The 26,651-nt window shown below is 52.9% G+C and overlaps 13 protein-coding genes across 13 annotated transcripts; 5 read left to right on the forward strand and 8 right to left on the reverse strand.

The window, feature by feature from the left end:
• Positions 1-295: 295 nt before the first annotated feature.
• On the reverse strand, positions 296-1,477 carry VTN49DRAFT_6711 (uncharacterized protein; the record flags this gene model as incomplete). Its single annotated transcript, XM_069414900.1, has 1 exon — positions 296-1,477. One exon carries the CDS (start codon positions 1,475-1,477, stop codon positions 296-298), a length of 1,182 nt encoding a protein of 393 aa, XP_069264751.1.
• A 548-nt stretch (positions 1,478-2,025) lies between these two features.
• On the forward strand, positions 2,026-4,058 carry VTN49DRAFT_6712 (uncharacterized protein; the record flags this gene model as incomplete). Its single annotated transcript, XM_069414901.1, has 3 exons — positions 2,026-2,312; positions 2,364-2,870; positions 2,927-4,058. The coding sequence occupies 3 exons, from the start codon at positions 2,026-2,028 to the stop codon at positions 4,056-4,058; spliced, it is 1,926 nt and encodes a 641-aa protein (XP_069264752.1).
• Positions 4,059-4,286: 228 nt separating this feature from the next.
• On the reverse strand, positions 4,287-5,822 carry VTN49DRAFT_6713 (uncharacterized protein; the record flags this gene model as incomplete). The annotated part of the gene is made up of 10 exons (XM_069414902.1): positions 4,287-4,320; positions 4,390-4,559; positions 4,621-4,870; positions 4,917-5,057; positions 5,113-5,150; positions 5,216-5,238; positions 5,299-5,460; positions 5,522-5,607; positions 5,676-5,707; positions 5,760-5,822. 10 exons carry the CDS (start codon positions 5,820-5,822, stop codon positions 4,287-4,289), a joined length of 999 nt encoding a protein of 332 aa, XP_069264753.1.
• An 862-nt stretch (positions 5,823-6,684) lies between these two features.
• On the reverse strand, positions 6,685-8,203 carry VTN49DRAFT_6714 (uncharacterized protein; the record flags this gene model as incomplete). Its single annotated transcript, XM_069414903.1, has 9 exons — positions 6,685-6,727; positions 6,804-6,973; positions 7,032-7,422; positions 7,478-7,515; positions 7,583-7,605; positions 7,668-7,829; positions 7,891-7,976; positions 8,045-8,076; positions 8,141-8,203. The coding sequence occupies 9 exons, from the start codon at positions 8,201-8,203 to the stop codon at positions 6,685-6,687; spliced, it is 1,008 nt and encodes a 335-aa protein (XP_069264754.1).
• A 613-nt stretch (positions 8,204-8,816) lies between these two features.
• VTN49DRAFT_6715 (uncharacterized protein) lies at positions 8,817-10,706 on the reverse strand (the record flags this gene model as incomplete). The annotated part of the gene is made up of 11 exons (XM_069414904.1): positions 8,817-8,850; positions 8,927-9,093; positions 9,161-9,410; positions 9,465-9,605; positions 9,660-9,697; positions 9,766-9,788; positions 9,853-10,014; positions 10,075-10,160; positions 10,232-10,263; positions 10,324-10,418; positions 10,625-10,706. The coding sequence occupies 11 exons, from the start codon at positions 10,704-10,706 to the stop codon at positions 8,817-8,819; spliced, it is 1,110 nt and encodes a 369-aa protein (XP_069264755.1).
• A 729-nt stretch (positions 10,707-11,435) lies between these two features.
• Positions 11,436-12,521, forward strand: VTN49DRAFT_6716 (uncharacterized protein; the record flags this gene model as incomplete). The annotated part of the gene is made up of 1 exon (XM_069414905.1): positions 11,436-12,521. The coding sequence occupies one exon, from the start codon at positions 11,436-11,438 to the stop codon at positions 12,519-12,521; it is 1,086 nt and encodes a 361-aa protein (XP_069264756.1).
• An 851-nt stretch (positions 12,522-13,372) lies between these two features.
• Positions 13,373-16,617, reverse strand: VTN49DRAFT_6717 (uncharacterized protein; the record flags this gene model as incomplete). The annotated part of the gene is made up of 4 exons (XM_069414906.1): positions 13,373-13,915; positions 13,967-15,012; positions 15,069-15,623; positions 16,392-16,617. The coding sequence occupies 4 exons, from the start codon at positions 16,615-16,617 to the stop codon at positions 13,373-13,375; spliced, it is 2,370 nt and encodes a 789-aa protein (XP_069264757.1).
• Positions 16,618-18,043: 1,426 nt separating this feature from the next.
• VTN49DRAFT_6718 (mitochondrial 37S ribosomal protein uS15m) lies at positions 18,044-19,006 on the reverse strand (the record flags this gene model as incomplete). The annotated part of the gene is made up of 2 exons (XM_069414907.1): positions 18,044-18,903; positions 18,961-19,006. The coding sequence occupies 2 exons, from the start codon at positions 19,004-19,006 to the stop codon at positions 18,044-18,046; spliced, it is 906 nt and encodes a 301-aa protein (XP_069264758.1).
• Positions 19,007-19,342: 336 nt separating this feature from the next.
• On the forward strand, positions 19,343-20,297 carry VTN49DRAFT_6719 (40S ribosomal protein uS2; the record flags this gene model as incomplete). Its single annotated transcript, XM_069414908.1, has 2 exons — positions 19,343-19,512; positions 19,574-20,297. 2 exons carry the CDS (start codon positions 19,343-19,345, stop codon positions 20,295-20,297), a joined length of 894 nt encoding a protein of 297 aa, XP_069264759.1.
• A 601-nt stretch (positions 20,298-20,898) lies between these two features.
• Positions 20,899-21,786, reverse strand: VTN49DRAFT_6720 (uncharacterized protein; the record flags this gene model as incomplete). Its single annotated transcript, XM_069414910.1, has 3 exons — positions 20,899-21,234; positions 21,326-21,485; positions 21,599-21,786. The coding sequence occupies 3 exons, from the start codon at positions 21,784-21,786 to the stop codon at positions 20,899-20,901; spliced, it is 684 nt and encodes a 227-aa protein (XP_069264760.1).
• A 755-nt stretch (positions 21,787-22,541) lies between these two features.
• On the forward strand, positions 22,542-24,506 carry VTN49DRAFT_6721 (uncharacterized protein; the record flags this gene model as incomplete). The annotated part of the gene is made up of 1 exon (XM_069414911.1): positions 22,542-24,506. One exon carries the CDS (start codon positions 22,542-22,544, stop codon positions 24,504-24,506), a length of 1,965 nt encoding a protein of 654 aa, XP_069264761.1.
• Positions 24,507-24,584: 78 nt separating this feature from the next.
• On the reverse strand, positions 24,585-25,318 carry VTN49DRAFT_6722 (uncharacterized protein; the record flags this gene model as incomplete). Its single annotated transcript, XM_069414912.1, has 3 exons — positions 24,585-24,683; positions 24,736-24,938; positions 24,997-25,318. 3 exons carry the CDS (start codon positions 25,316-25,318, stop codon positions 24,585-24,587), a joined length of 624 nt encoding a protein of 207 aa, XP_069264762.1.
• Positions 25,319-25,607: 289 nt separating this feature from the next.
• On the forward strand, positions 25,608-26,324 carry VTN49DRAFT_6723 (uncharacterized protein; the record flags this gene model as incomplete). Its single annotated transcript, XM_069414913.1, has 3 exons — positions 25,608-26,031; positions 26,103-26,241; positions 26,303-26,324. The coding sequence occupies 3 exons, from the start codon at positions 25,608-25,610 to the stop codon at positions 26,322-26,324; spliced, it is 585 nt and encodes a 194-aa protein (XP_069264763.1).
• Between the last annotated feature and the right edge of the window lie 327 nt (positions 26,325-26,651).

Here is a 26,651-nt window from a genome sequence, read left to right on the forward strand (position 1 = left end):
GCTTTACGGAGTAGGGTATTGCGGGACTCAATAGCCACGAGGCGTCAAGGGTTACATTTTCCATTGATTTTGGTCACGATGAGATGAGAAGGGTGGAACAATTGATTAGCAGGTTTATGTACCAGACATTAATAAGCCGTTTCCCTGTACACATGTTGAGAAAATCAAAGGGCGACGAAGCAAAGTGTAGAATACACATAGGAAAAAAGAAAAAAAAAAGTCATGCCCGCTCTATCACATGATGTATTCATGTCCAAGAGATCCAGATCAAACAAGGGGGAAAAAAGGAAGATGTCTAGCCAAAAATCTTGAGGAAGCCCCATAGCCCTATTCCGCTGAGAACAGGGATGGTGAGGTTGTCGTCCCAACCAAAAAGATCGATCAACTCGCTGCCCGCTGCAACGATGCCGGAAACGACACTCATAACGCCGAGAGCCAGGCCACCAGAGATGGTCGTCGCCGCCGTCGCTGTGCTGTCCGACGCATAGCCGAGGAGCCGGCGGAGGCCATCCGGGAAGAGGTTCAGGCGGCCTTGAAACATGAACGCATCCGGCGGGTCATCGGGGAAGGATCCAACACGGGGCACGATGACGCCCCAGAAGAGCGCTGCAGTGATGACTCCTGTGACCCAAGCTGCGAGGGTGCCTGCCAGGCTCTTGCCACGGCGGAGACGCGGCGTGTAACGGCCGTACAGACGGCCAAATGTCGATGCAGCGGTGTCGCACCAGCTCAGGAGCAGCACGCCCATGACACCGATGTCCTTTGGGAAGAAGCGCAGGACGATGTATGCACCCAGCAAGTACCAAATCACGCCGTTGTAACTAGTGACTTCTGTCTCACGCATGAGCGCGCCAACCACTCGCACGTAGGCCCGGTTCAGACGCTCAGATCGGTGGCGTACCACATCGATTGCAGAAATCGGCACCAGCGCAGATATCAGCAACGGTGTGATAGCGGTAGTCTGCACGCCGCGACGATAGAGGTCCAATGTGAGGAAGCCAATGGAGACGTGTAGGGCTTTGCGGGGTATCTCGTGCTTATGGATAAACGTCCGGTAGCTCTGATGCAGAGGAATCAATCCCAGGGGAGACGGCGATCGCGAGACGTTGCGCGAGGTACCCTTTGGCGATACATGGCCATTGGGTGACAGGAATCCGTTGGTGAGAGGTTCCGATTTTACAGCAGGGGACTTGCTTGACGAGGCAGTTGTAGGCTTCGAAGAACGGCGTCGCGGAGTTCTCGTCGAAACGCCTGTTGATCGTCGCGAATTTGCGCGCTCCTGATTGTCTGGCTTGCCATCCTCGGTATTCTCAGACCGGCTGCCCCCGTCCTCTTCGGCAATAGCTTTTGCAGCTGCTAGGCGCTCGCGACGCGCTACTGAGCGCGTCCTCGGCCCTGAATATGTCTCGGACGTATCTGACGGGCTTGGTGACGGCGACGTAACTCTTGTCGCCGGCACGGCACACGATGAAGCCATCTCCTGCGTGCTGTTGCACAAAGGCGGAAGGGCCGGGAACGGAATTGTCCCAGAAATTGGGCGATGCGGCAGAACAGAGGAGTCGGCGGGGGGCCGGAGAAGGGAAAGAAGCCCTCCTAGAGGGGTGAAGAGCGGAATATTGGCGGTTGTCGGCAGGAAAACCTCTCAGTGATATCTAAGTTGCCTCCTTGTACCGAGTTGTCCTTCGGCATGTCAACTCCGCCGCATCCCTGAGGCTGGTACTCGATCGTCACCAGAAGATCGGCAGAGGCTCAGCTCAAAACAACGTGGCAGCCTCAACTGCTTAGAGGCGATGCACTGGCTGAGCGTTCAGTTTATCCCCAAGGCATCAAAAACTGATCCATTCGGCGCACGCGACTCACATGCAAGAATCGGATCTACTGGATCACGTGACAGAGCCAAATCTTATCAGACCGGCAGAATCGCTCACCGCCCTGAAAAGATCTCGCCGATAACGACGGGAAGGAAATTTCATGAGGAGCACGAGGGCAGCTGTCTGGAGTTTGTGTGTTGCGGCCGGTTGAGCAATGGCTCCAAAGCCACCATCGGCGTCGTCCCGGGCATGGGGCGACCTGAATCCGCCGCTGTCAGAATGGGTGCTCGACGCTGTATCGAGCATGGGCTTTACCCGCATGACTCCTGTGCAAGCAGCTGCGATTCCTCTGTTTATGGGTCATAAAGATGTAGTGGTCGAAGCTGTGACTGGAAGCGGCAAAACTCTAGCGTTTTTGATTCCAGTGGTTGAGAAATTGTTGCGGCTGGAAGAGCCGATCAAGAAACATCATGTGGGAGCCATCATTGTGTCACCGACAAGGTATGTATTTTCTCACATGGGTTTGTCACTATTTACTGAAATCTTTGGCAGAGAACTTGCGTCACAGATTTATAACGTTCTGCTGTCTCTCCTTGCCTTCCACGAGCCGTCAGCGTCGGTCATCAACCCAGCAGACCAAGACGAACCGCCCCGAAAGTATCCATCGTCAACTCTCAAAGTCGTTCCGCAGCTGGTGCTCGGGGGTGCAACGACCGCAGCAGAGGATGTGAGCTTATTCCTCAAAAAGTCTCCCAATGTATTAGTTGGCACACCGGGCCGTCTCTTGGAGCTTCTGTCGTCGTCCCATGTTCATTGTCCACAGTCGTCCTTTGAGATGCTGGTCCTGGATGAGGCAGATAGGCTTCTAGATCTGGGTTTCAAGGATGATCTTCAAAAGATCTTGTCGCGGCTACCTAAGCAGAGAAGGACGGGCCTGTTCAGCGCTAGCGTTAGCGAAGCGGTAGATCAAATCATCCGAGTAGGTCTCCGAAATCCGGTCAAGGTTGCCGTCAGAGTGAAAGGGCCCTCCGGGGCGGAGGATAAGCGAACTCCGGCAAGGTATGCAATACTTTTTTCAAATTATGGGACTAAGGATATGCTGACAGCCCCTATAGTCTGAGAATGACCTACCTTATTACCAAATCTTCCCACAAACTTCCTGCCGTCAAGAACCTTCTCTACAGCTTGAATCCTCGACCACAAAAAACAATCATCTACTTCTCTACATGCGCAGCAGTTGACTACTTCCAACATTTAATTCCCCTTCTCCTTGGCGATGATTTCGCCGTGATTCCGCTCCATGGAAAACATGAACAGAAAGTCCGCCAAAAAAACTTTGTTCGCTTTACGAATTCCACTATGCCGTCTGTCCTACTGACGACCGATGTGGCTGCACGAGGTCTTGATATCCCGTCTGTTGACCTCGTCATTCAAGTCGATCCTCCAACGGACCCGAAAGCATTTATCCACCGCTGCGGGCGAGCCGGACGCGCCGGGCGAAGGGGACTCAGTGTAGTTTTTCTCCAACCTGGACGTGAGGAGGACTACGTCGGATTCCTGGAAGTCCGCAAGACTCCAGTAACCCTCTACGAAGATGCATCATATCGTGGCGTGTCGGACACAGACGCCGCAGCCGCAACGGAAGCATTCCGCGCCTTTGTCCGAAAAGACCGGGCCTATCACGATAAGGGCCAGCGGGCATTCGTCAGCTGGGTCCGAAGCTACAGCAAGCACCAAGCAAGCAGCATCTTCCGCATGGATGATCTCGACTGGGAAGACCTCGGCCACGCCTGGGGCCTCCTGAAACTGCCTCGAATGCCGGAGCTTAAGAAATTCCAGGGAGACCCCACACTAGGCGTGACCATCGACTGGGACAACTACGCATACAAGGACAAGCAACGGGAGAAGCGCCGAAAAGAAGCACTGGAGGCACCCAAGGATGACGACGAGCAGCAACGCGCGGCAAAGAAACGACGAAGTGAGAAGAACAGCGTTCCATGGAGCCTAACACTAGAAAAGAAGAGCGAGCGTGAGAAACGCCGGGAGAAGAAGCGCGCCCGTCGTGAACGCAGCAAATGGGAGAAGATGAGCGAGGAGGAGAGGCAACGAGTGCGAGAGACGGAGGCCATGCTGGAGAAGGTGCGACAGCAGACAGCAGAGAAACGGGCAAAAAGTAAGAAACAAGCATCGCAAGCTTCCGATGAAGGCAGCGATGATGATGAGGAGTTTGAAGGGTTTGATGACTGATGTACTATTATTGGAGCGGATTTGACTGGCATTTCGAAAACAAGGTTGCTTGGAATAGGTATAGAACATGATACCCATTAATGCGTGTTCAACTTTCTCGAAAATATTTCCTTTTTTAAAAGATCGAAATCCGTTGGCTTCGCCCGGTGCCGGAGGATTCCCGTACGTATAAACCGGCATAGCTTGATGGCTACCTCTACATGTCTACCTTGCCAGATTTCGCCTTGGTCAATTCTCGGGACGCTGGCCGTAGATGACATAGCTGCAAGTGTCATCCCTGGTCAGTTTCTATATCAAATAGTAGTTGCATAAACAGTAGATGAATACTCACAAATTGAACAACGCGTGAATGTTGCGCTTTCGACCGTCGGCTCGGGCCTGACTGGCAAGAAGAATAACTTCCTCTTTTGTCCATTGTTTATACCTCGTCAGGACGGCCAGGGCTCCGGCCTCGAAGCCGTTTGCTTCGGCCTGGGCTTGGTTCCAGGCGCCGAGTTTCTTCTGTACAAAGAGGTCAGGGAGAGATCATTCTTTCGGCAAAAAGAGAGGGCGAAGGACTGACCAGATGGCGATCCTTTGGCCAAGCGCCGTAGGGAATGAGAAACTTTTCCATGTGTATGTTCACAAAGCCCGCATCAATGAACCACTGCTCCAGCTTGGGGCCTGGAGAGACTTCGTAACCAGCCTCTTCAAACGCGTTCTGGAGTTCGTCATAGTATCGTTGGAACCCGGTGCCGTCGAGACTGTCGTCCGGCGACACGGGGGAAAGGTCCCAATCCTGGAATTCAACCCAGCCTCCGGGCTTGACTGATCTGTTCCTCGTTAGAGAATCAGGAAAGAAAGGTTCCGAAGGCATACCGATAGCACTGCTTGATCAGCTTTCCATAATCTCTGATCGAGATGAATAGGTTCCGGGCGTGGATGAAATCGAATGGGTTATGTTCATATGCCCATTCCGACTCGATGTCATCCACCAAAAACTTTACATTCGGAGGAACTCTGCCAAAGCCCGTCAGCCCAGAGATTTGAGTACGAAATCCTAAGTCAGACTGACAGTGTTGGCTGAGTCGGACTCAGGTCACATCCGATCACCTGGAACAAACCGAACCGTCTCAGCATTCTGCTCATCCGAGATTCCCCTTGGAGGTATTCTTTACCTCTGCCTGGGGTTGTTGATCCGCTACAATGAGCCAGTATCAGTCTGTATCCCGCATCGGCATGACCCAGGAAACAAGCTTACCAAAATCGATGGCCCAAATGCCTGTCCCAGTCGCGAGGTCGATCACTCTCTGCGGACTCTTGATTGGGGCCAGGTATAGTTTTCGCTGCAGGACTTGAAGAGCGAGTTCATGCAACATATCCAAGCGGTCACTTTCCGATTCATCGTTGGGAAGCAGATAGGCTAGAAGGTAACAATCAGTTTACAGATCTTGGATAGTCCGCCAAAAGAGGTCAGCTCCTACACCCATCGCGGAATTTATGATAACGACGGCCATTCTCATGCCGATAGTCGAGCACCGAAGAGGTCAGCGATGCCGTGTACGACGATCTATAGGTCGGAGAACATGCGTGAGCATAATTTTGGGATCCAGCACACCATGGCGTCACGTCGCGTACAGTTCATCGCCATAAGACGAATCATTCTCATACTGTGCAAGTTAGTGACGGGGCCTCGTATACCGCAACGGCGGGATATTGTACCGAGATGTCCACTTCAACGTTTGCCGGTGAATTGTTTGTAGTGGTTGTTGTCTGCTCTGTCATGATGGAATAATTCTCCGCTGAGCTTAGGAAGATTGATTTGATAACTGACTGATTGCACGCTCAACGGCCCAACATGTATGGAGGTCGTATTTGGATGCAAGGCATTCAAATGGCACCAAAGAGCCGTTCCCAACAGCCAGCAGTACTCCGTATATATATATATATGTATCCTGTTCTCAGTGATCAGCGCTCGGCATCCCGACCCAGAATTAAAATGTGCATGCGGACAAGGATCACGATCTAGTTCTTCTGCAACGTTGCTGCACGTCCGCCAAAACAGTAACAGCGTCCACCTCTTCGGAACATGGTGACAAGGCTGTCCTGTCCGAGACTCAGCAGCCGAGGCCCCGGTCCGGGGGCAGTCGGAACGAAGTCCAACATGCATGGGAAACGCCGAAGCGAGTCAAAGAATTTAGGAGTTCAATCTGCTCACGGCGCACAGACGGGCTTGCATTGGTTGCAGAATTACGGAGTACATGCCTGTCCCATTGCAAAGGGAACTGGATCTTTGCAAAGATCACTCCGTCTGCCAATCAACGCTGCCGGACTGAACAATCCCTGCTCCCCCGCTGGCCGGCGCGGAGCTCAGGCCCTGAATCGAAGCGTTTAATTCTCTATTAGGAAACCATCGCATACATACTCCGGAAAGGACAACCGACTGCATGCTCCCGATGATGAGAGCATTCGCAGGCTGTCGATTGCCGAAGTAACGACTACTGACGACGTTTCGATCTTCAACTCTATTTATGGAGTAGATTTCAATTCAGATCTACAAAGGGGTCTCTGAAATATTCACAAGACTTCGGACGTGCGGATTCCTTGCACCTTCAGATGAACCTATATTATAGCTTCATCCCAGACTTCATCTCGGTAAATTCTCAGGACGTTGGCCGTAGACGACAGAGCTGCGGGGTGCATTCGAGTTAGTTTCTTATCAACATGACAGTATTGCTCGAAAAGATTCGTGAATACTGTACTCACAAGTTGAACAGCGGGTGAATGGTGCGTTTCCGGCCATCGGCTCGGGCCAGGCTGGAAAGAACAATGACCTCCTCCTTTGTCCACCGTTTGTACCGCGTCAAAACGGCCAGGGCTCCGGCTTCGAAGCCGCTCGCTTCGGCTTGCGCCTGTAACCAGGCACCGAGTTCCTTCTGTGCGGAGAGATGAGTACTGAGCTTTTTAAACGGTTACAGACAAGGGGAAACCGACCAGATTGCGATCTTTTGGCCAAACGCCGTAGGGAATGACAAACTTCTCAACGTGGATGTTCACAAAGCCGGCGTCCTTGAACCACGCCTCCAGCTTCGTTCCAGGACGGACCTCGTAGCCGGCTTCCTCGAATGACCCGTATACTTCCTTGTAGTATCGGAGGAATCCGGTGTCATTAAGGCTATCATCTTCAGAAAAGGGGAAGGCGTCCCAATCCTGGAACTCAACCCAGCCGCCAGGTTTGACTGATCGATAGCACTGCTTTATCACCTTTCCATAGTCCCTGATTGAGCTGGTCAGGTATCGCGCGTGGATATAGTCAAATGGGTCTTTTTCATATGCCCATTCCGACTCAATGTCATCCACCAGAAACTTTACGTTAGGAGGAACCCTGCAAAGGGCTGGTTAGTCGAAAGACTCCACTACGATCCCCTGGCCAGACTCACAGACTGGGCTGGATCGGGCTCAAGTCACAGCCGATTACCTAGAACAAATATATCCGATGTCAGCATTCTGTCCATCAGTGATTTGTCTCTATAGAATCAATTTACCTCTGCCTGGGGGTGTTCATCCGCTACATTGAGTCAGCATCCCTATCGTGTGTCGTCGGCCGAGCCCCAAACGTAGAGGACGTACCAAAATCAATCGCCCATAACCCTGTCCCAGTTGCAAGGTCCATCACCCGCTGCGGACGACTAATCGGGGCTAGGTAGAGTTTCCGTTGCAACACCATGAGACAAAGCTCGTGCAACATATCCAGGCGGTCGTTTTCCGACTCATCATTGGGAAGCAAGTACGCTAAAAAAAAATGATATTCAGTTTGCAGATTTTGGATGTTTATGCAATGTCAGTTTCTTACATCCATCGCGATATTTGTGGTAGCGTCGGCCATTCTCATGGCGATAGTCAAGCACAGATGAGGTCAGCGACGCCGTGTACGAGGACCTGCAATGTGGCAAAAACATGGGTGAGCATGCTTTGGAATCTGGAGCCCCATGGGCGTCGCATCCTACAGTTCATCACCATAAGATGAGTCGTTCTCATACTGTGCGACTCAATAAGTAACCAAAAGGGTTTTGATATACCACAATGGAGGGATACTATCATACCGAGTTGTCCACTTCAACATTGGCCACGACATTGTTTGTGTTAGAGGTCGTCTGTTCCGTCATGGTGGAACAATTTTCCGTCGATGTTCAGGAAGACTGACGATTGATCACGAGTTCGACGTCTCGCAAGATGTATGAGGTTTGTGTTTGGATGCAGGACTTTCGAAAGGTTCCCAAAGCTGGTCGGAACAGTCAACAAGGTTTTCGTGAATTGCACCTCCACGTCCAGCGCTCGGCACCCCCGCTCAGTATTATATGAGGACAAGCGGACAATGATCAATTTTCAGATGCTCCAACGGCGTTGCGGCATCTTTGCCAAAATGGTAACAGAACTTCTCATTCGGGGAACATTGTGGCAGGGTTCTTTTCTCGGAACTTGGAATAAGCGGCGCGGAGTCTTACACAACGCCCAAGTACCTACTTGGATTCCGGGAAAAGAAAGCGACTGCATGCCTTCAGTAATGATAGCACTCGCAGGGTGTTGATTGTCTAGTATGTACTGACTTCTGACAATGTTTCGTCTTCAACTGTGCGGTACGGGGTAGATTTCAATCCAAATCCACGACAGGAAACTGAAAAACCAGAAAGGCTTCATGCGCGGTGCGGGAGGCTTCTTGTAGCTACTGAACGTACACCTACTCAACATCCGTACTGTCCATCGCAGAGTTTACTTGTATCAATTCTCGGGACGCTGGCCGTACACGACATAGCTGCGAGTTTCATTACCGGTTAGCTTCGTATCAGATAGCTCGCGTTTGCTTGAAGCCATGGTGATGTTGTACTCACAAATTGAATAGCGTATGAATCGTGCGCTTTCGGCCGTCAGCCCGGGCCTGGCTGGCAAGACTCATGACTTGGTCCCTGCTCCACTGCTTGTATCGCGTCAGAGCGGCCAGAGCAATGGCTTCAAAACCGGCCTCGCCTATGGCTTGGGACCAGGTGCCGACTTTTTTCTGCACAAAGAGGGTTAATATTCTGTTACCATTGATTACTATCCGGAGACAAGAAGGAAGAACTGACAAGATAGGGATCCTTTGGCCAGACGCCGTAAGGAGCGACGAACTTCTCCACGTGGACGTTCACGAAACCGGCTTCCTTGAACCACTTTTCTAGCTTGAGCCCAGGACGGATTTCGTAGCCGGCCTCCTCAAACGCCCCGTAGACTTCGTTGTAGTACCGTTGGAGTGCAGTGCCGTCAAGACTGTTGTCTTCCGAGATTGGGTAGCTGTCCCAATCCTGGAATTCAACCCAGCCACCGGGCTTGACTGACCTATTTCCGTTAGTTTGTCAAACGAGAAAACAGGTAACAGTTCAAACGACATACCGATAGCACTGCTTGATCAGTTTTCCAAAGTCCCTAATCGAGCCGGCTAGGGATCGCCCGTGAATGAAGTCAAATGGGTGATTTTCGTACGCCCACTCCGATTCAATATCATCTACTAGGAACTTCACGTTCGGAGGTACCCTGCCAAAGCCTATTAGTTGAATGCGTCAATTACGGTGTCTGGGCCAAACAGACAGACTCGGTTGGGTCGGACTCAAGTCACAACCAATCACCTAGAACCGGCGGATTCGGTCTCAGCAATATGTCCGTCTGGAATTAGTTCCGGTGGTGCTATTTTTACCTCTGCCTGGGGATGGAGGTCCGCTACAATGAATTAGCATCCGTTTCCTGCGTTACTACGTAGGTCAAAACCAGCAAACCAACTTACCAAAATCGATGGCCCATATGCCTGTCCCAGTCCCCAGGTCGATCACTCGCTGAGGATGCTTGATCGGGGCCAAATATAGTTTCCGATGCAGCATCACGAGACACATCTCGTGTGCCATGTCCAGGCGGTCGTTTTCTGACTCATCATTAGGGAGCAAGTACGCTACAAAAACATCAGTTTCTCTGTCACTTGAGTGGTCAAGAAAAAGAGGTCAAGGCCTACATCCATCGCGAAATTTATGATAACGACGGCCATTCTCATGGCGGTAGTCAAGCACAGATGAGGTCAGTGACGCAGTATACGACGATCTGTATACGGAAAGAGCAATGTAAGTAAACGTGTTTTGGGGATTGGGGGGGGCAATGGCGTCAGAACGTACAGATCATCGCCATAGGATGAGTCGTTTTCATACTGTGCAACTCACCAAGTGAGCAATACCGTCTAATGTACCACAGTGGAAGGATATCATACTGATGTGTCTATTTCAATGTTCAACGGGGTATTGTTGGCGACCGTGGCGGTGGACAGCCCCTGGGCGGACGGTTCCGTCATGGTGAAATATTTCTCTGTTGGTAGTCAGGAAGACTGACAGCTGACCACACGTTCAACGACTCCGGAAAAGCAAGTATTGAGTTCGTGTTTGAATGGACGGCTTTCTAACGGGCACCCAAGAGCTGGTAGCAACAGCAAAAAAGCACCTTTACGACTTTTGTGGCGCTCGGTAAGGGCTGAGCATTTATATATGCGCTATTGGACAAGGATCAGGACCTACCTATCTCTGACGGCGTCGCTACAGGCGTGCGAAAATGGTAACATGCGGCCGCCTGCTGGGGCATCTGGTAACATGGTGACATGGTGACAAGGGTGCTTTTCTCTGAGAATGAGAAGCCGAGAGGAGTTTATGAAGTCCCACGTCAAAGTATTTAACCGGCCTCGAAGTGCGCCTGGCTGATCCGTACGAGGATTTGTCGCTGTATTTGGCCGTTGCTTTGCAAGGGGACCCTAATCATTGTACGTCTCCATCTACCAATCAGCGGCTGCCAGGCTAAGCGCACCCCTGCTTCACCGGCCAGGAGCCCTAATTGGTGCCCTAAAAAGACAAAGTGAGTGACAGGGTCTAAGACTCCGAAGGCCGTAGTGCCGACCAGGGTTTGAGTCGACTCCGTCAATGTCTTCTTCCGGGGGCATATGGATGCTTCTCGAACGTCCGAATGCTTTCATGTTAACAAAGCCCATCTCACACAATTTGACACGGAACAATAACTTGGTCGGCACATTGCCAGCCTTCATTCATCAGCCGCTGAGGCTTTGATCCCTGGACAAATGACCTCAATCTTACAAGAACAATGAGACAATCAATATGATGAAACAAAGAATGAATGATGGAATTTTCAGATTTTGCTCAAAGAGGAATAATCTATTTAATGAGGTGAAAGAAACAAGGATGAAATTGCCCCCGATCTTGAGCTAAACCCTAATCCGTCAGCCCAGCTTGATCCATATCCACAATTCATCAACTCCATCCACTTTACACTCATAGATCACATTCCCAATACAACCACAAGGAAGAAGGAAGAAACAAAATGTGCTACTACAAACCCAACAAACCACCCTGCCTCTGCAACACACACTATCTCGCTTATCCCTGCCATCGAGCTCAATTCCTCCCCTCCCAAAACCCGCAAAATCCAAGCCCATATGTCAAAGTGTGCGGGCTCATCACGGTGCTGCCAGAGATCCGGCCCCGGGCGTGTTTCCATTGCGAGGCCCTCTTTGCTAAGTTCGTGCGAGAGAACAGGAAAACGCAGAAGAGCGCGGGGCTTGTGATGAGCAAAAGGAATAGCAGTCCTATCTCCTCTGCTAAGTCCCCGGCAAACGGGCAGACGCAGACGCAGCAGCAGCAGCAGCAACAGCGACGAAGAAGGCAACGACAGCAATCACAAGCACAACAACAGCAATCGAAAACGAATCAGGAAAAGGGAGTGGCGTCTATTATTCAAGAGCAGAAACAAGCGAACAAAGACCAGCGCAATGATAGACAAACTGAAAATACTGAGAGATGTGAGCGGCAACGCATGCACCAGGACACAGACATTGATAATAATTGTTGCAAGGAACAGTGGCCGGTACGGGAATCACAACCATCACCTTCGGTTCCTACCGTGTCCGCAGCTAATTGTCAGGATAATCCCCAACATGGCAGCAACAATGTCCGTTCCGAAAGCCCTGTGCGAGACGAGGTGCAAACTGCACTTCAGGAGCAACAACAGCCGCAGCCGCAGCCGCAACCCTCGAACCCATCGGTGTCTGAACATTGTCAATCCATGCCAAGTGACTCCATCCCGCCAAATCTCCAGCCACGTCTTCCGTCATCTCTCAGCGTGAATGCGTCGGGCGTGAAGCCCGATGGTGTGACTGATCCCGAGGCCAACTTGTGTCTAACATCCTCGGCCGCGACAATGGAGCCGCACAATCCACTGCACGGGAATGAACCCAACTGGATACTAACAGACACGTCAGATGCTGCGGCTGATCCCCGAGTCTTGCAGTTTCCTTTGTTTAGCGAGGACCCAAATCTCCAATTCGAGACATTAGAAGACTACATTGGTGTCCCTCGGGTTGATTCAACTGACTCTCAGCTCCGAAATAGTATAGACCATAAACGATAGTCCATCTCAATGCAACTCAGATCTCCTCAGAAAACCTTCTATAGTATATTGTATCGCATGGAGAACAAGAAATAGACCAGTCAAAGCATTCAACAATGAGCGAACGCCGGGACTTGGCTAGATATATGCGAGACCGGCGATTCCCATGCAGACCCCTTCGACCTGTCCAGCAGGCGGGTTTCACGAGGAACGACACAGAACTGCGGTGGCATCAACCCGAAGGGAGGTTTAATCACAAAGATCACAGAACTGTGAAGCCTACGCCAGTACCTTCAGCCTACCCTGCAGGAAGGTTTAGCAAGGGAAAACGCCACAGAAAAGAAACAACTATATACAGAACTGGCGGGGCTCAAGCTGACACCTCCGACCTGTTTTGAGGGCAGATTTAGCAAGGAACAATAGAGAACGGCAATGTCCTGACAGACAACTTCAACCGGAAAGGAGGTTTTGCAGCGAGCACCACAAAACTGGGAAACCAAGCAGATACCTTCAGCCCGCAGTGCAGGGGAGCTTTAACGCTGGCCCATCGCCACAAAAGGAAACAGTGTGATCACCGCGACAGCCGGGCACACATCTTCAACTTGGAGGTTCAGCACAGTACAGGGCTGACTGGACGCAATGAAACAGCAAACCCATTCCCGAACGCCATGGTAACAAAAAAAATCATAGCGATGAATCCCAGTGAAGAAAGAAGTCACCAACGCCAAACCATCACAAATGATCCTTTACACTCCACAAGCAGTCTAGCAACACTGTAAAAGGTCTCAAACAGATTTTCTTCCGACAATTTCCACAGCCTCCATTTTAACAACTCCCCGCTCTTAAAACGGTAACTGTCCATATGAACATGTTCAAGCAGCCAAAATTGGTTGCTTTCCCTTGCCCATCCTTGCGGGAGACTCGCAAGGAAGACCGGCCTCAAAAGCCTCGAAGGCCTCATTGAAGGGAGCAAACGCAGTGTCCTCATCACAAGGCAAAGAAAGATCGACACCAGACAAACGCGACGAGACGGGAGACGGATCGGGATAGATCATGTTTTCAAGCTCACCGGACGGACACCGCTTGTAAATATCGAAAGCTTCGCGGCCGTCTTCGTCGTCACCAAAGATACGGCGCAATTCCTCATCGGAGGGACCATCCTGTTGTGCCGGTTTGCGGGATGTCGAAGGAGTAGACGAACTAGGTGGACCCGAAACGGCAGACACATCAGAAACAGGCGCATCGGACACGCGTGAAGCCGGAGCGGCGGACTCATCATGCGCAGGACGAGTACGCGACGATTCGAACGCAATACCAGTATCAATCCCGGGCTCATGAGACTCACGAAGGCTACTCGGGACCTTGACCTGGTATGCTTCAAAGCCTGGGCGACCCTGGGGAGGAGTTGAAGGAGTCTTCGACGGAATGTCAGAATACTGGCTCAAAACAGTCACACGGCTACTTACCGTTCTAAACTGCCCACTTGGTGAAGCCGAAGCAAAGCTCGGGCGGAGCTTGTCTGCCGATTCCGCATCTGAAACAGGCGTTGACGTCGACGGAGCTGCGGGGCGAGCAAGGTTGCTGGTTTCTTTCTCGTCCAATTGTGTTTCCTGAGTAACGCTCGCAGGACGGCGAGACTCGGGACGGGCTTCTGACGTAAAAGGATCGTCGACACCGGAAAATTGACCGCCAGCGTATGGAGCTGTGGCGGGCTGACGGGACGAACTACCTTCGTATCGCGATTTGGGCGACACGACATCCTCGGCCCAGCGGACTTCCTTTCTCTTCTTTTCCGGTGATTTCACCTTGGACTGAGACGGGGTTTTCAGAATTGTCTTGGCCTCCCCTTCATCCTGGGCGTCAAAGAGTTTCTTTCTCTTTGCAGATGCCGCAGAAGACCCTGGAGTGGACACTTTCTTCTTCTTCTTTTTCGGTGTTATCGATTTGGGAGTCTCCGAAGCAGGTGCCTGAGGGGAGGCTCTAGTAGAAGCCTGAGCGGAGGCGATCCTCGCGGCTTCTTCCTCATCGGACGTATCAAAGTAAAAATAGTCCAAGTCCATACCGTAGCTGCAGCCTGGAGGATTCGGAATTGTGTCAGGAGAGGGCGCTCGTTTCCGTTTCTTAACAGATCGATCGCTAGATGATGCTCCTGCGACTGGAGTCGCTGGATTCTCCTCGATTACTGCACCCTGCACGCTTTCCATCTCCTTTGATGCTGCCGTGTTTTGCATGTCTTCCTTTTCCAGAGGTACAGCGCCTTGGACGTTCTCCATCTCATCAGGCACAGCATCTTGTACGTCGTCCAGGTTAGCGCCCCCCTTGTTCACCGGCGGGTTTCGAACTGGAGATGCTGCGTTCAAAGCGGCCCAATCATCATGGACAGAGGCATCGGACTGACTTTCCTTGGAGGATTCAGACCCAGAAGACAGGGATCTGGAAGACAAAGCGGGGGCCCTCACTTCAGACGTTCGCGGTCCCACTGGAGGAGCGGTAGTGACGTTCGTTCGACCACCTTTGCTGGCATCAGCAAAATGAAAATAGATGTATTGCCAATGGTGATAGACTTACCAGATCGCCCAAATGTGACCGACGGAATCTTTGGCATGAAGTTAAAAAAATATCCCAGAAGAGACCTGAACCCCCAGCTTGAACGAAGCGCACGGTTAGTTGTGGATATTGTGGTCTTTGATTTGACCTGGTCTCTCGGAAGAGTCATGATGATGTCGTTCTCCTCGTCGCTGGAGATTTCCGAGGCATCAAGAACGGCATGGCGGGCCAAAGGGTCGCGCGGTGAGCCTGCTCCTCCAAGCCGAATAGCCGCACGTTCGGCAGCATCTTGAGCTTCACGGACCTTCCCCCTAGTAACGATTCTGTCAACATAGTACTGCCCGTTTTCGCTGGCGAGTCTGCGGCGACGGCGATGGCGCAGAAACGCTTCCTCGGTGTCGGCATTGAGACGATATGGTTCACGAGAAAGGCATGATGTTTCGAATCTCTTCGTTGGACTCGACTGAATGCTCTGGTCGTCGCTATCAACCGCTTCATCACGAGAGCGTTTCTTGCCAGCTCTCATGATTGTAGGTGAACCATCATCGGTCGCCGATCTGCGCTGACGACTGAGATCTGAAAACCCTTCAGTTAGCATTCTGGGAACTTGCAGTCGAGCTTCTAGTGACAATTAAGTGTGAGTTTTGCTTCCAGGACGGCGCGGCATGGACTCTTCCATGACGCAAGTCGCTTCAGCAACAACCTCCGTCATGTGTGGTCCAAGATGGTCTGCAGAAAACTTTTCGCGCAAAATCTCCAGAGAATGTAGCAGAATGTATTCTCAATCTTCGGATGAGAGACTTTCGCTTGGCGCGGTTGAAGAGGCCGCAGGCAAACTCGGAATACCGGGAGGCGCCGGGTTCGAGGAACCATTGCAGGCGGGCCAGAGGCAGGAGAGCCAAACACAGGGACTTTCAAATAGACGCGGCGGCCGGCAAAGTCTCAAAAACGACCCGGCAAGCGAAGAATCTTGCCAGACTCGGGTGCGTCTTCTCTCGGCGGGCATCGTCAGCAGCGGCAGACTGTGCCCACCCGAGACGGCCCGAATAGGCAAGGCATCGGAGCAACGTCATCCTCCGGTTCCGGCGCCGCCAGTGCGGATGACCGCAGAGGCAACACGAGCGGCAGCGTGTACCACGAAGACGGTTTAGGCTATGGCCGCTGCGTGGAAGAAGCGTCTGAGAAACGAAGGCACCATCGTCTGCCAGTTTCTTGTCCAACTGAGACAAGCCGACCTTCCACACCCAGGAAGAGCCCCGGACGGTCCCTCTTGCCTCATTGGTTCCCGCCGACTCATTGGGAAAAGCCAGGAAATTGACTGTGGATGTTCATTGGGGTTCTTACTTTCTTCAGGAGGGACATCCCCGCCCTGCGCAAGTTGTGCTACTGGAGGGGCAGCCCCCTCTCCAGCGGCCGAACCGTTGCGGGCCTTGCGGCCCTTCTTCGAAGACGACTTCTTATTGTCGCTCTCTGAAGAAGGGCTGGCCCGGCGTTGGGTCCGTCGTTTGCGACTCGGGGGCGGCAGCGAGACAAACCCGCCAGGAGACACGTTTTGCGAACGGGTCCGCATGGTGGAGCGAGCTGCCTACACGGCTGAAAATAACAGATAGAGTCAGCTTCTGAAATACGAGGCCTAAAGGCGGATCGTAGAGGCAATGAAAAGGGCAAGGGCGCAAGACAGGAGACGGCAGGGACCGAACGTTCTGACAGGCAGTCAGAGCCGGAACTATCGAGGACAGATCCGGAATGCGAGTGCAGAATGTCGAGCACAAGAGGGAAGATTATTAAGTTCAGGTGGACCCAAGACAGCCAGAAAGTACCGTGAACGGAGATAGGTGAAGCCAACACAAGAGAATGAACAAAAACAGAAGAGTCTGAAAAGGGTTCGACAGGGTCACAACTGTAAAGGTACACGAGTGGGGAAGAGATACACGATGGTGAACACCCCACAGACGCCTCAAGATTCCAGAAGAGGGCGCGACGGAGCCAGCCAGGATGGCAGATGAAGACGAGGCATGCGCGTGTAGACACCAGACGCGATCTTGGAGAAAGTTTGGGGCTCGAGGCAGGGACTCTGCAGAGCTGGGAACAGCAAATGGCAATGGGAACGCACGAATACAAGACGCCAGACGGACACAGGACGGAGTTTGCGGTTGGCAGACCCGAAAGCCAAAGAGGCGAAAGTAGAGAGAGGGCTAGAGCAACGTGTAGGGTGGTGAGAAGAGACAAAAGAGAGGAGGAGGACGCGAAGAAAGAGAGGAACTTTTCACGGCAGGGAACGCGCTCGTAACAAACAAAAACATCCCGGAAAGGAAAGCCAGCACTCACCGTTGCCGTCGACGAGCGAAGTTCGCCGTCAAAAAAAGGAAGGAACGAGACTATTATGTGAACGCTGAACACACCCCATCAGGAAGGAGCGATGGAGGAGCAAAAAGTGATATTCAGGGAAGGAGCGGCAAAATCCACCAAAGTGGCTGACCGCCTAGGTAAGGGTTAGGATCCGCGTGCCAAGACACGGGTGGCAGGGAGCGTTGCCTGGACTATGGACAATTCTGCGGCAGTTTCATGGCCAGCGATCTACAATCTGATAGTGGATGGGATCTTCGTGAGTGTTTCATGGCAGATGTGGTTGGAGATGCGATGCGATTTATTTGGTCATGAAATTACTGCGCCCTCTGCTCCTATTCTCATACAATGGCCTTTCGTTTTCTCATGTACAAACATCAGTTACGGAGTACTCCATACGGTAAATACGAAGTATGTACGAGTGCTATGTACGAGAACTACGTAGGCCGTCAACTCAATTTGTAACGGTAGTGCTCCGTGAGCTCCAATGTGATAGCGACATGGTCCATAATCTTACAGATAGTCTTGAGATTTGACAGTAAGGAATGGTATCCCGGTTATGCGACTAGTATACAAGCATCCATGCAACGGAGATAACACATCTACATGAGAGCGACGCCATGAAGAAGACACGAAGTCCCAAACACCGATCACAGACTAATTTCGCCCTTCCATGCAGCATCTGACAGCCCCAGTGTCTCCATTACATACTGGAAGCGCGGTCCACCCCGCTCCTTGCGCCGGAGATAGCGCAGCAACTTCTGCCGCTTATGCACCAGCAAGCGCAGATTCCGCTTGTTGTGGCGATCCTTCTTGGTGGTCTCCAAATGTCGCTGGAGGTTCAAGATCTTGGTGGTCAGGATAGCGATCTGTACTTCCGGAGAGCCGGTATCCGGACCGCTGCGGGGCGTTTTCTCGGGGTGCGAGCCCGGCTCCGCAGGAGAAGGTTTCGGCGGGAGGAATTTGTCCGTATTGTGGCGGCCGAACGTCTCAATGCATCGCTGGATGTTTACTCGCATGCGATCTTTGGTGTTGCCGTTCGAGAGGCTGACGATACGATTGATGGCCTCCTGCGCATTACGGTGTTCCTCCTCGTGTCGCTTCGCCGCTTCCTCTTCCGCATGCGGGTCTGCAAGATTGCGATTGGGGTCGGGGACAGGGCTGCTGAGCTCCTTGGAATACTCCAGGGCTTCCTTGAGCTCATTTTCGTTGAGGAAGTAGTTCAATGCTCCATTAGTCTCTTTGGGCGGTTCGGTGGGGGACTGGAGCGACTGTAAGCTCTGGATAAAGGGCGTAGGCGCGCTCTTGACGGGGTCTCCCAGCGCTGCTTGCCGTTCTTCTCGGAGTTGCTTTTGACGAGTGATGTTGGCCGCTTTGCGCTGACGCGCTAACGCCATCAAATATGGATCATGTTTTCGTCGTTCTCTCGCCTCGGCGGAGCCAGCTCGAATGGTAACTTTGCATGGCTGGCGCGAGAATGCGGCCAACGGGCTTTGGACAGGGCGGGAGCCTGAAAACACCGGTCAGTTGCAAAGCAGGATACACGGGAATGCGGAATTCGACCAACCAGTAAATGGCTTGAACGATTGAAGCAATGAGATCCGCGGGGGCATGATGACAGCGCTGTCGCAGCATTCGATCTCTGCAGCGGAAATCTCGAAAGACTTGATCAAAGGCCCAAATCCCGCTAGTCCAAAACAAGACTAGTGCAAAACGTGACCTGAAAGTCTTGGCGCGATCTTGCCCTAAAACCTAACCCACAACCCTGACAAGCGAATTTGCGAAGTTTCGCGCGTTGATTGGCCCGATCAAGAAAAAGATCACCTTCATAGTTCTCCCACATCGCAACGCTCAATCTCTCGTCCTCGTCCTCGACAAGAGTGCCAGACGACTCCCAATTTCCTCCCTCAGCCCTTCTCTCAGGCCGCTCCGCTCAAAAGCCGTTCACCATGGCTCCGTCTCAGCTGCCCCCGATCTTCAACCCCACGTCCCAGGACATTGAGATGATGCTTGCAGCTCAATGTCACCTGGGATCCAAGAACCTCCAGGTGCATATGGAGCCCTACGTCTGGAAGACCCGTCCGGATGGCATTAATGTCATCAACATCGGCAAGACTTGGTACGCAATGGCTTGTTCCGTGCGCGCAATCAATGCAATGTCTTTTATTAACTTTCTCCAGGGAGAAGCTCGTCCTGGCTGCCCGTATCATTGCGGCGGTGGACAACCCGGCTGACGTTGCTGTCATCTCGGCCCGTCCCTACGGTCAGCGTGCCGTGCTCAAGTTCGCTGCGCACACCGGTGCCACCCCCATTGCCGGCCGCTTCACCCCCGGTAACTTCACCAACTACATCACCCGCTCGTTCAAGGAGCCGCGCCTCATTGTCGTGACGGACCCGCGCACCGACGCCCAGGCCATCAAGGAGGCCAGCTATGTCAACATCCCGGTCATTGCCCTGTGCGACACTGACTCTCCCACCGAGTTCGTCGATGTTGCTATCCCCACCAACAACAAGGGCCGCTACTCCGTCGGCCTGATCTGGTGGATGCTTGCTCGTGAGGTCCTCCGTCTCCGTGGCACCCTGCCGACCCGTGACACTGAGTGGGACGTCATGGTTGATCTGTACTTCTACCGCGACCCTGAGGCCGAGGAGGCTAAGGAGCAGCTGGATGAGACCAAGGTTCCGGGCGCCGAGGAGGTTGGCGCCGGCGCCATCGAGTCTGGCTTCGTCACCGACACCTGGGACCCGTCGGGTGCTGGTGCCGGCATCTCCGGCTCCGCCTTCGCCGCCGGCGCTGCTACCACCAGCTGGGAGGCCGATGGCGGCGACTGGGCTGCCAGCGGCGCTCAGGCTGGCGAGAGCTGGGCTGCCGATGCTGGTGCCACCAGCGAGGCCAAGTGGTAAACCAATTTTTGTGGAGGGCTGAATCATGGATTCCATGGCACGTTTCCAAAATTCAAAATCAAAAAAGTTTCTTCAAAAAAAAAAAAATCATCTCATCGTTCCACATCCCATTGCGAGTCCCAAGACTGTATACTTTCCAAAAGCACGATAATCATGCCACGCTACGAGGGCTGGAAGATCAGACTTTTCGGGTGATTTATGTCTGACTTGGTACTTATGAGGGAAAGATACCCAGTACAGTGCTATTGTTGTACTGGGGGAATGCCCTGTACCGTCAGACTGGGAATGAGGTGGACTTAACCGTTACCTCGGGGAAAGGACCAATGGTTTTTTTTCGTCGCTCGTTTCTAATGGTCTTGATTTCAAGCACTCGATGTCTGTGTGCCTGTATTATCGTGTGGTAGCTGCGTGTTCTTAGCTAGATCGGACTACGAGGAATGGTGATGAATTGATGGGATCGTATGCTCTACGAGTTGTAGCGAGGAGAAATCCTTCACATGGATCAATTCAATCTATCGACAATTCGATGTGAGAAACAATGGAAAGCTAACTGAGAAATCTAACTCCTAAACGAGAAAGTGAGTAACTAGACTGGTACCATTCAGGAGTCAGCACTTAGCCCATACGACTTCCCATTGTAAAGCAGATCCGGACTATTCCCATTCTTGTCCCGCTCATCCTGTTCGACATTCCCGTGAGGGGGGATATCAGGATAGCGCCCTAACAACAGAGCAATGTCCTCTGCGGTGTCCTGCAGCGACGGAGATATAGCAAAAGGCACGCAAACTATGAAACTCACGGTCATGTATACCTCGCTCGTCGTAAAAGGCGGCCTCTTCGGGGCACCGATCATGCACAGGAACCCGGTTGGGTCGACGACGCTGCTGAACAACTTGTCGGCCTCATGGAGCTCCGCACAGCCAGATGAGGTAGGCCGCTGGTGCCGCACTCGTTGCAGACTTGAATGAGCCGTGTGCAAGTACGAATCCAGTGGTACATCCCGAAGAAGTTGAGGGTACTAATTGTACCTGCGCGTTGTCGGAGCTCGATCGTGCCGTTGACCAGCGGACGATGGACAGACTGGGTGGGTTGTATATGCCATCGCGTCCCTCCTCGTTAATCACAATGCCAAAAGGAGATCGCATTGCGTCCGCCTCAGTTTGGACCCAGCTCCGTGCGGTATTTATCCTGCGCGTTCGGGTCATAGCCCTTCATGTGCAGGCCCTCTGCACAGGGCGTCTTGGCGCTTTACGGTGGTTAGGGCAAGGCTTAGGGCATGTTGTTTGAAAGTGACTTCTTACCGGATTAGGCAGTCTAACGATTCACGTACATACTCAAGCATCTCCGACCCAGAGGGCAATGGAAACTTTCCTACTTTCCAATTCCTGAGTCGAATATCTCCGGCGTTGTTGTTCACAGCGGTTCCGAGCACAAGAGCCCACACCACCACCGTGCCTTCGCAATCGAGGTTGGTACCTTCGATTCCCATCTCACCTCGTGTTCTGACCCTCTTTCGCAGCAATACCGCGACCAACAGGAGCTGGGTTTGTCGAAAAAGTTCCAGCTGCTGAGGATGATCCTATGCGGAGTGTCGAGGGAGTGCTGAACTTTTCCCTGTCTGACCTGCGGTGTAGGACATCCTGTGTCGCACATTGCAGCAGGGTGGGAAAGTTCACTCGCTACTACCTAGGCTCTTCGGACAGGATCATCCTCGGCACCTGGAACTTTACTACAAACCCGGCCTCTTGCTCCTCGGCACTATTCGATTGACTAGGATCACTGAAGAGAATGGAAGGGTATCAGGCCCTTCCCTGGTTTGTATATCTATATGTCACGTGACAAACGTTTTGTATTTTGGTCCTCTCTCCAGGAAAACTTTGAGAGGAGTTGGGTGAAGTACAGGAATTCGAAATGGCTGGGGAGCATATTTTACTGCCGTATTTGCGGTCTTCGTCCTATAAAAATGGGGAGCATCTCAAAGCAACAGGCCTTTCAATGAAAGTTTCCAGACTCTGAACTGATTACCATTCCCGGTAACGTACTGTAATGAAAAATCGCTGTACTGCGAAAAAGATTTGTAGATTCTCCAGGTTAGCGGCCATAATCGATGTGAGGAACGGAGCAAAGGAGGGAATGTGGCGGACCTTTTGGAGGTGCTCAAGCTCAAGCCGGACCCATCTTCAGAGAGAAGCGCTCTTGATCTCTCCTCCATTTCGTCTCGTTCACCACCGGAACGCATCCATCATGTCAGAACAGCCGATGGAGGACGCGGCTCCTATTCAGCCCACCTCGACCCTGCATGATTACTCGTCATGGAGCAAAGAGAGCCTCATCCAGCGCATCGCAGAACTAGAGCGACAACTTAACACAAACCCATCAACATCGCCGTCGGCTCAAACCGTCCCGGCTCATCCACCACCACCGCCGCCGCCGCCAGCGCCAGTATCGGCACCAGTACCAACACAGACAGTGTCGCAACAACTAGAGCAGCCAAAGCAGCAACAACAGCAACTACAGAATAAGCAAGACCCTCCCCCCGATGACTTCACCCGGGTCCCCGCACCCACGCGGGGGAAGAAAAAGGCACCGCGCGAGATGGACCCTTCCAAGTACAACACGCGGTTCATCGCCCTAAAGTTCGCGTACCTCGGGCAACGGTACAACGGCTACGAGCATGCAAATGGGAACCCGACGCCACTTCCGACGATTGAGGAGGAGCTATGGAAGGCGCTACGGAGGGCACGACTGATTTTCCCCAAGTCGACGTTGACGAACAACGAGGACGATGGTGGGGACAAGACTAGTGATGGACTCCGTCCGTATACGATTGATTGGGAGGGGTGTGATTATTCCAAGTGTGGGCGTACTGATCGTGGTGTGAGTGCTTTTGGTCAGGTCATTGGGATCCGGGTTCGAAGTGCCCGGCCCAAGGATAAGCCAAAGCCGAAGCCGGACCAGCAGAAGGTCGAGAGTGCGGCAGGGAAGAAGCGAAGGCTATCGGATACGGAGGATACGGAGACCGCGGCCGCCAGTGCAGCTACAGAGCAGAAGAATCAAGAACAATCGAAATCCAATCCTGATGATGATTGGGATGACATCGCAGATGAATTGCCCTATATACAGATCCTCAACAACCTCCTGCCTGAAGACATCCGGGTTCTGGCCTGGTGCCCCAACCCGCCGCCCGGTTTCGACGCCCGCTTCTCGTGCCGCGAGCGGCGATACAAGTATTTCTTTACACAGCCGGCATTCTCACCAGTGCCGAACGACTGTGGTTTCATGACCGGCTCGGACCGGCTCCCGCGTGACCCCAGCAAGAGGTTACGGGAGGGATGGCTGGATATTGACGCCATGCGTGAAGCCGCAAGTTATTTCGTGGGTCGCCACGACTTTAGAAACTTTTGCAAGCTGGACACCAGCAAGCAGATCAACAACTTTGAGCGCGTCATTACCCGGGCCACCATTGACCTGGTGGATCCCAGAACAAACCCTCTCAGCTACGTGGGCAACCCCGAGTTTCAACCTCGGCAGGAAGTCCGCAGTCTTCAGCCTGGGGAAACCACGAGCCAGGAAGAGAAAACGCCCGCGACTCCCCTCGTATATTGCTTTACCCTTCACGGCTCAGCTTTCCTCTGGCATCAGGTCCGCCACATGGTGGCTATCCTGTTCCTGATCGGGCAGGGTCTGGAGTCGCCTACCTTGGTCAAGGAGCTGCTCGACGTGAAAAAGAACCCTTGCAAACCAACGTATGAGATGGCGTCGGATACGCCGCTGGTCCTGTGGGATTGCATCTTCCCGGACGAGAAAAGCGGCAGTAATGAAGACGCTCTGGACTGGGTCTACTGCGGAGATCCGAGATTGACGAAGAAAGGTTCCAACCGACCCGAAGGGAAATACACCGTGAACGGCCTTGTAGACGGCCTGTGGTCAGTCTGGCGGCAACGCAAGATGGATGAGATTCTGGCTGGAAGTCTCCTTGATTTAGTGGTGAGTCAAGCCGCCCCGAATCTGACGCCCGAATCGATTCCGAAGAAACAGCTGCGGTCGCAGCGCCTGTTCCTGGGCGGAAACGAGGCGAAGCCGGCCGGATCGTACGTGCCGGTCCTGCAGAAGCCCAAACTGGAGCCAGTTGAGGTGCAAAATGCCAAATATCTGGCCAGCCAGAAAAGAAAGGCAGAAAAGGGTGTGCAGGGCGGAGGCGACGATTAGTAGCGGGACCCACCATATGTACAGTACTCTTGATCTAGCAGTATGAATAGAAACTCTATAGACTTGGCAATAAGTTTGTCATCCGGAGCTTGGACTTGGTTTTGGTTGGGGCTGGAAGAGACAGTGGCGAGCACCTCGCCAGACTTCTTCTAGGATCCTTCGTCTGGGCAGCAGGTTCTACGAATTGTGAGTGTCGTTGCACGTAGTAGCCTCCGAGGGGCGGATGTACCGGAAAGACGACAACCACTTCTGGCTCTCCTTCAACAATGATAGCCAAGTAGAAGCGCACTTCGAACCCTTTGAATGCTTCGTGGATAACAATGTCTTGGATCTGAGTCGTCGGAATAAACCTCGTTGTCGCGCTGGACCAATACATGGAGGATGATGTCGATGTTTGCACGCCGAGCCCACGGATAACGAGCAGCGACTCCTCTGCGAAGAATCCCCGAGTTAGTACCAGCTCGACAAAGAGGAAAACGCGAATGCGCACCTGTATACCGCCGCCGCCAGACAGCATATATCAACACCGCGCTTGCACCGGCTACAATAGACCAATGGTACCGATCCGCTAAACGAGCCGCCATCCTCCCGACGCCTGTCGTCCAGTCAATCCGGCCCCGGAGAATGCCCAAGTCAAGGTGACGCAGTTTTGCCGCATCGGTTAGTAAGACTAGGGCAAAGATAACGGCTCGCAGAAGGATCTCGACGGCGAAGGCAAGCTTCGCCGACCATGTTTGGCGTGAGGGCGCATTCGACACCGTGAAGCATACGGTTGTTGGCGAGGGTCGACGAACATAGAGATGGGCCGGCATTGGTGGGCGATAATCTAAGGGAAGGCAGCTCAAGGGCCGTGAGAAAAACCGCTCAGACAAATAGCTTCATTCTAGACCCCAGAATTTTAATTCATCCTCTTCGTCCAAGAGACCAGTCACAGCTGCAGGTGATAAGGGAGCTCTGCAGCATGTCACGTGACTATATTGCTGCCCTTGTCGGGCTTCAGCAGCACAGCCTTATCTCCGCGGCCGCAGGCACCCACCGTCTCCCTGTGCAATACTACTCCAGTCTGCTACTGATTTCCTGCTCCTCCGGTTTTGCCAGGCTATGGCCAGCCGTTCACGGTCGCGCTCTCCGCGACCCGAGGACCGCCGACGAAGCCGGTCCCCCGATTACCGTCACCGCGATCGACCACGTAAGCGCCACGGTGGCTTCCGATGGAAGGAGAAGCGTCGAGACGATGATGACGACCGCCGGAACGAGCCAGAACGCCGGCTAGAACGGGGCTATCGTGATCGGGACCGAGACCGCGCGCGCTCACCCCGACGGGATCGCGATGGGGATCGATATGACCGCGACCGCCGGAGTCATGACAGTGCGCCGCGCAAGGACGAGCGCAAGGACGAACGCTCTGCCAAACCCAAGGAGAAGAAGCAGCCCAAGAATCAGTCGGAGCCGATGATTGTGGTGCACGTCAATGACCGATTAGGTACCAAGGCCGCCATTCCATGCTTGCCGTCGGATCCTATTCGTGCGTCTTCCCCCGCATGCTTGTTCGGGATGTTTGCTTTGAGCTCCATGACTCACGAACGTTATGAGTAGGGCTCTTCAAAGCGCAAGTCGCAGCACGCATTGGGCGCGAGCCGCATGAAATTCTCCTCAAGCGCCAGGGCGAGCGACCGTTCAAAGACCAGCTGACGCTGGAAGACTACGGCATCAGCAATGGCGTCCAGCTAGACCTGTGAGCTACTTTTCCCGCGGACAGGCGGCGAATAGGAGGGGTTCTAACTACTTGGCTGCAGGGAAGTCGATACGGGCGATTGAAGATGGAAGCTCTCGTTGCCGGCCTGTTTTCTTCGACTGGATTCGAAGACAGCTTTGTTGTTCTACTATTCTATGGAGTCTGGCGTTTCAGAATGGCTTTGTCTTCTGTCGTCGTGGATGTCAAAATAAACTCGGAGCATTGAATGGCACGATGTAACGGATTGCTGGCGTTGGAGTACTATATTCAGGGCGTGACATTGATGCGGCAACTGATGTGCATTGCAGAGAAGCTTGTTTAGAGCGGATACTTGAAACCTTGCATCTGTCCAGTTTCCTGCCTTGCTGCCTTGAAATTGTCGATGTCGTCACCACTGGAGGGGAGTATGG

Source organism: Thermomyces lanuginosus, assembly GCF_041956635.1.
Source record: "Thermomyces lanuginosus strain ATCC 200065 unplaced genomic scaffold VTN49scaffold_42, whole genome shotgun sequence".
In the NCBI taxonomy this organism is placed as follows: Eukaryota; Fungi; Ascomycota; class Eurotiomycetes; order Eurotiales; family Trichocomaceae; genus Thermomyces; species Thermomyces lanuginosus.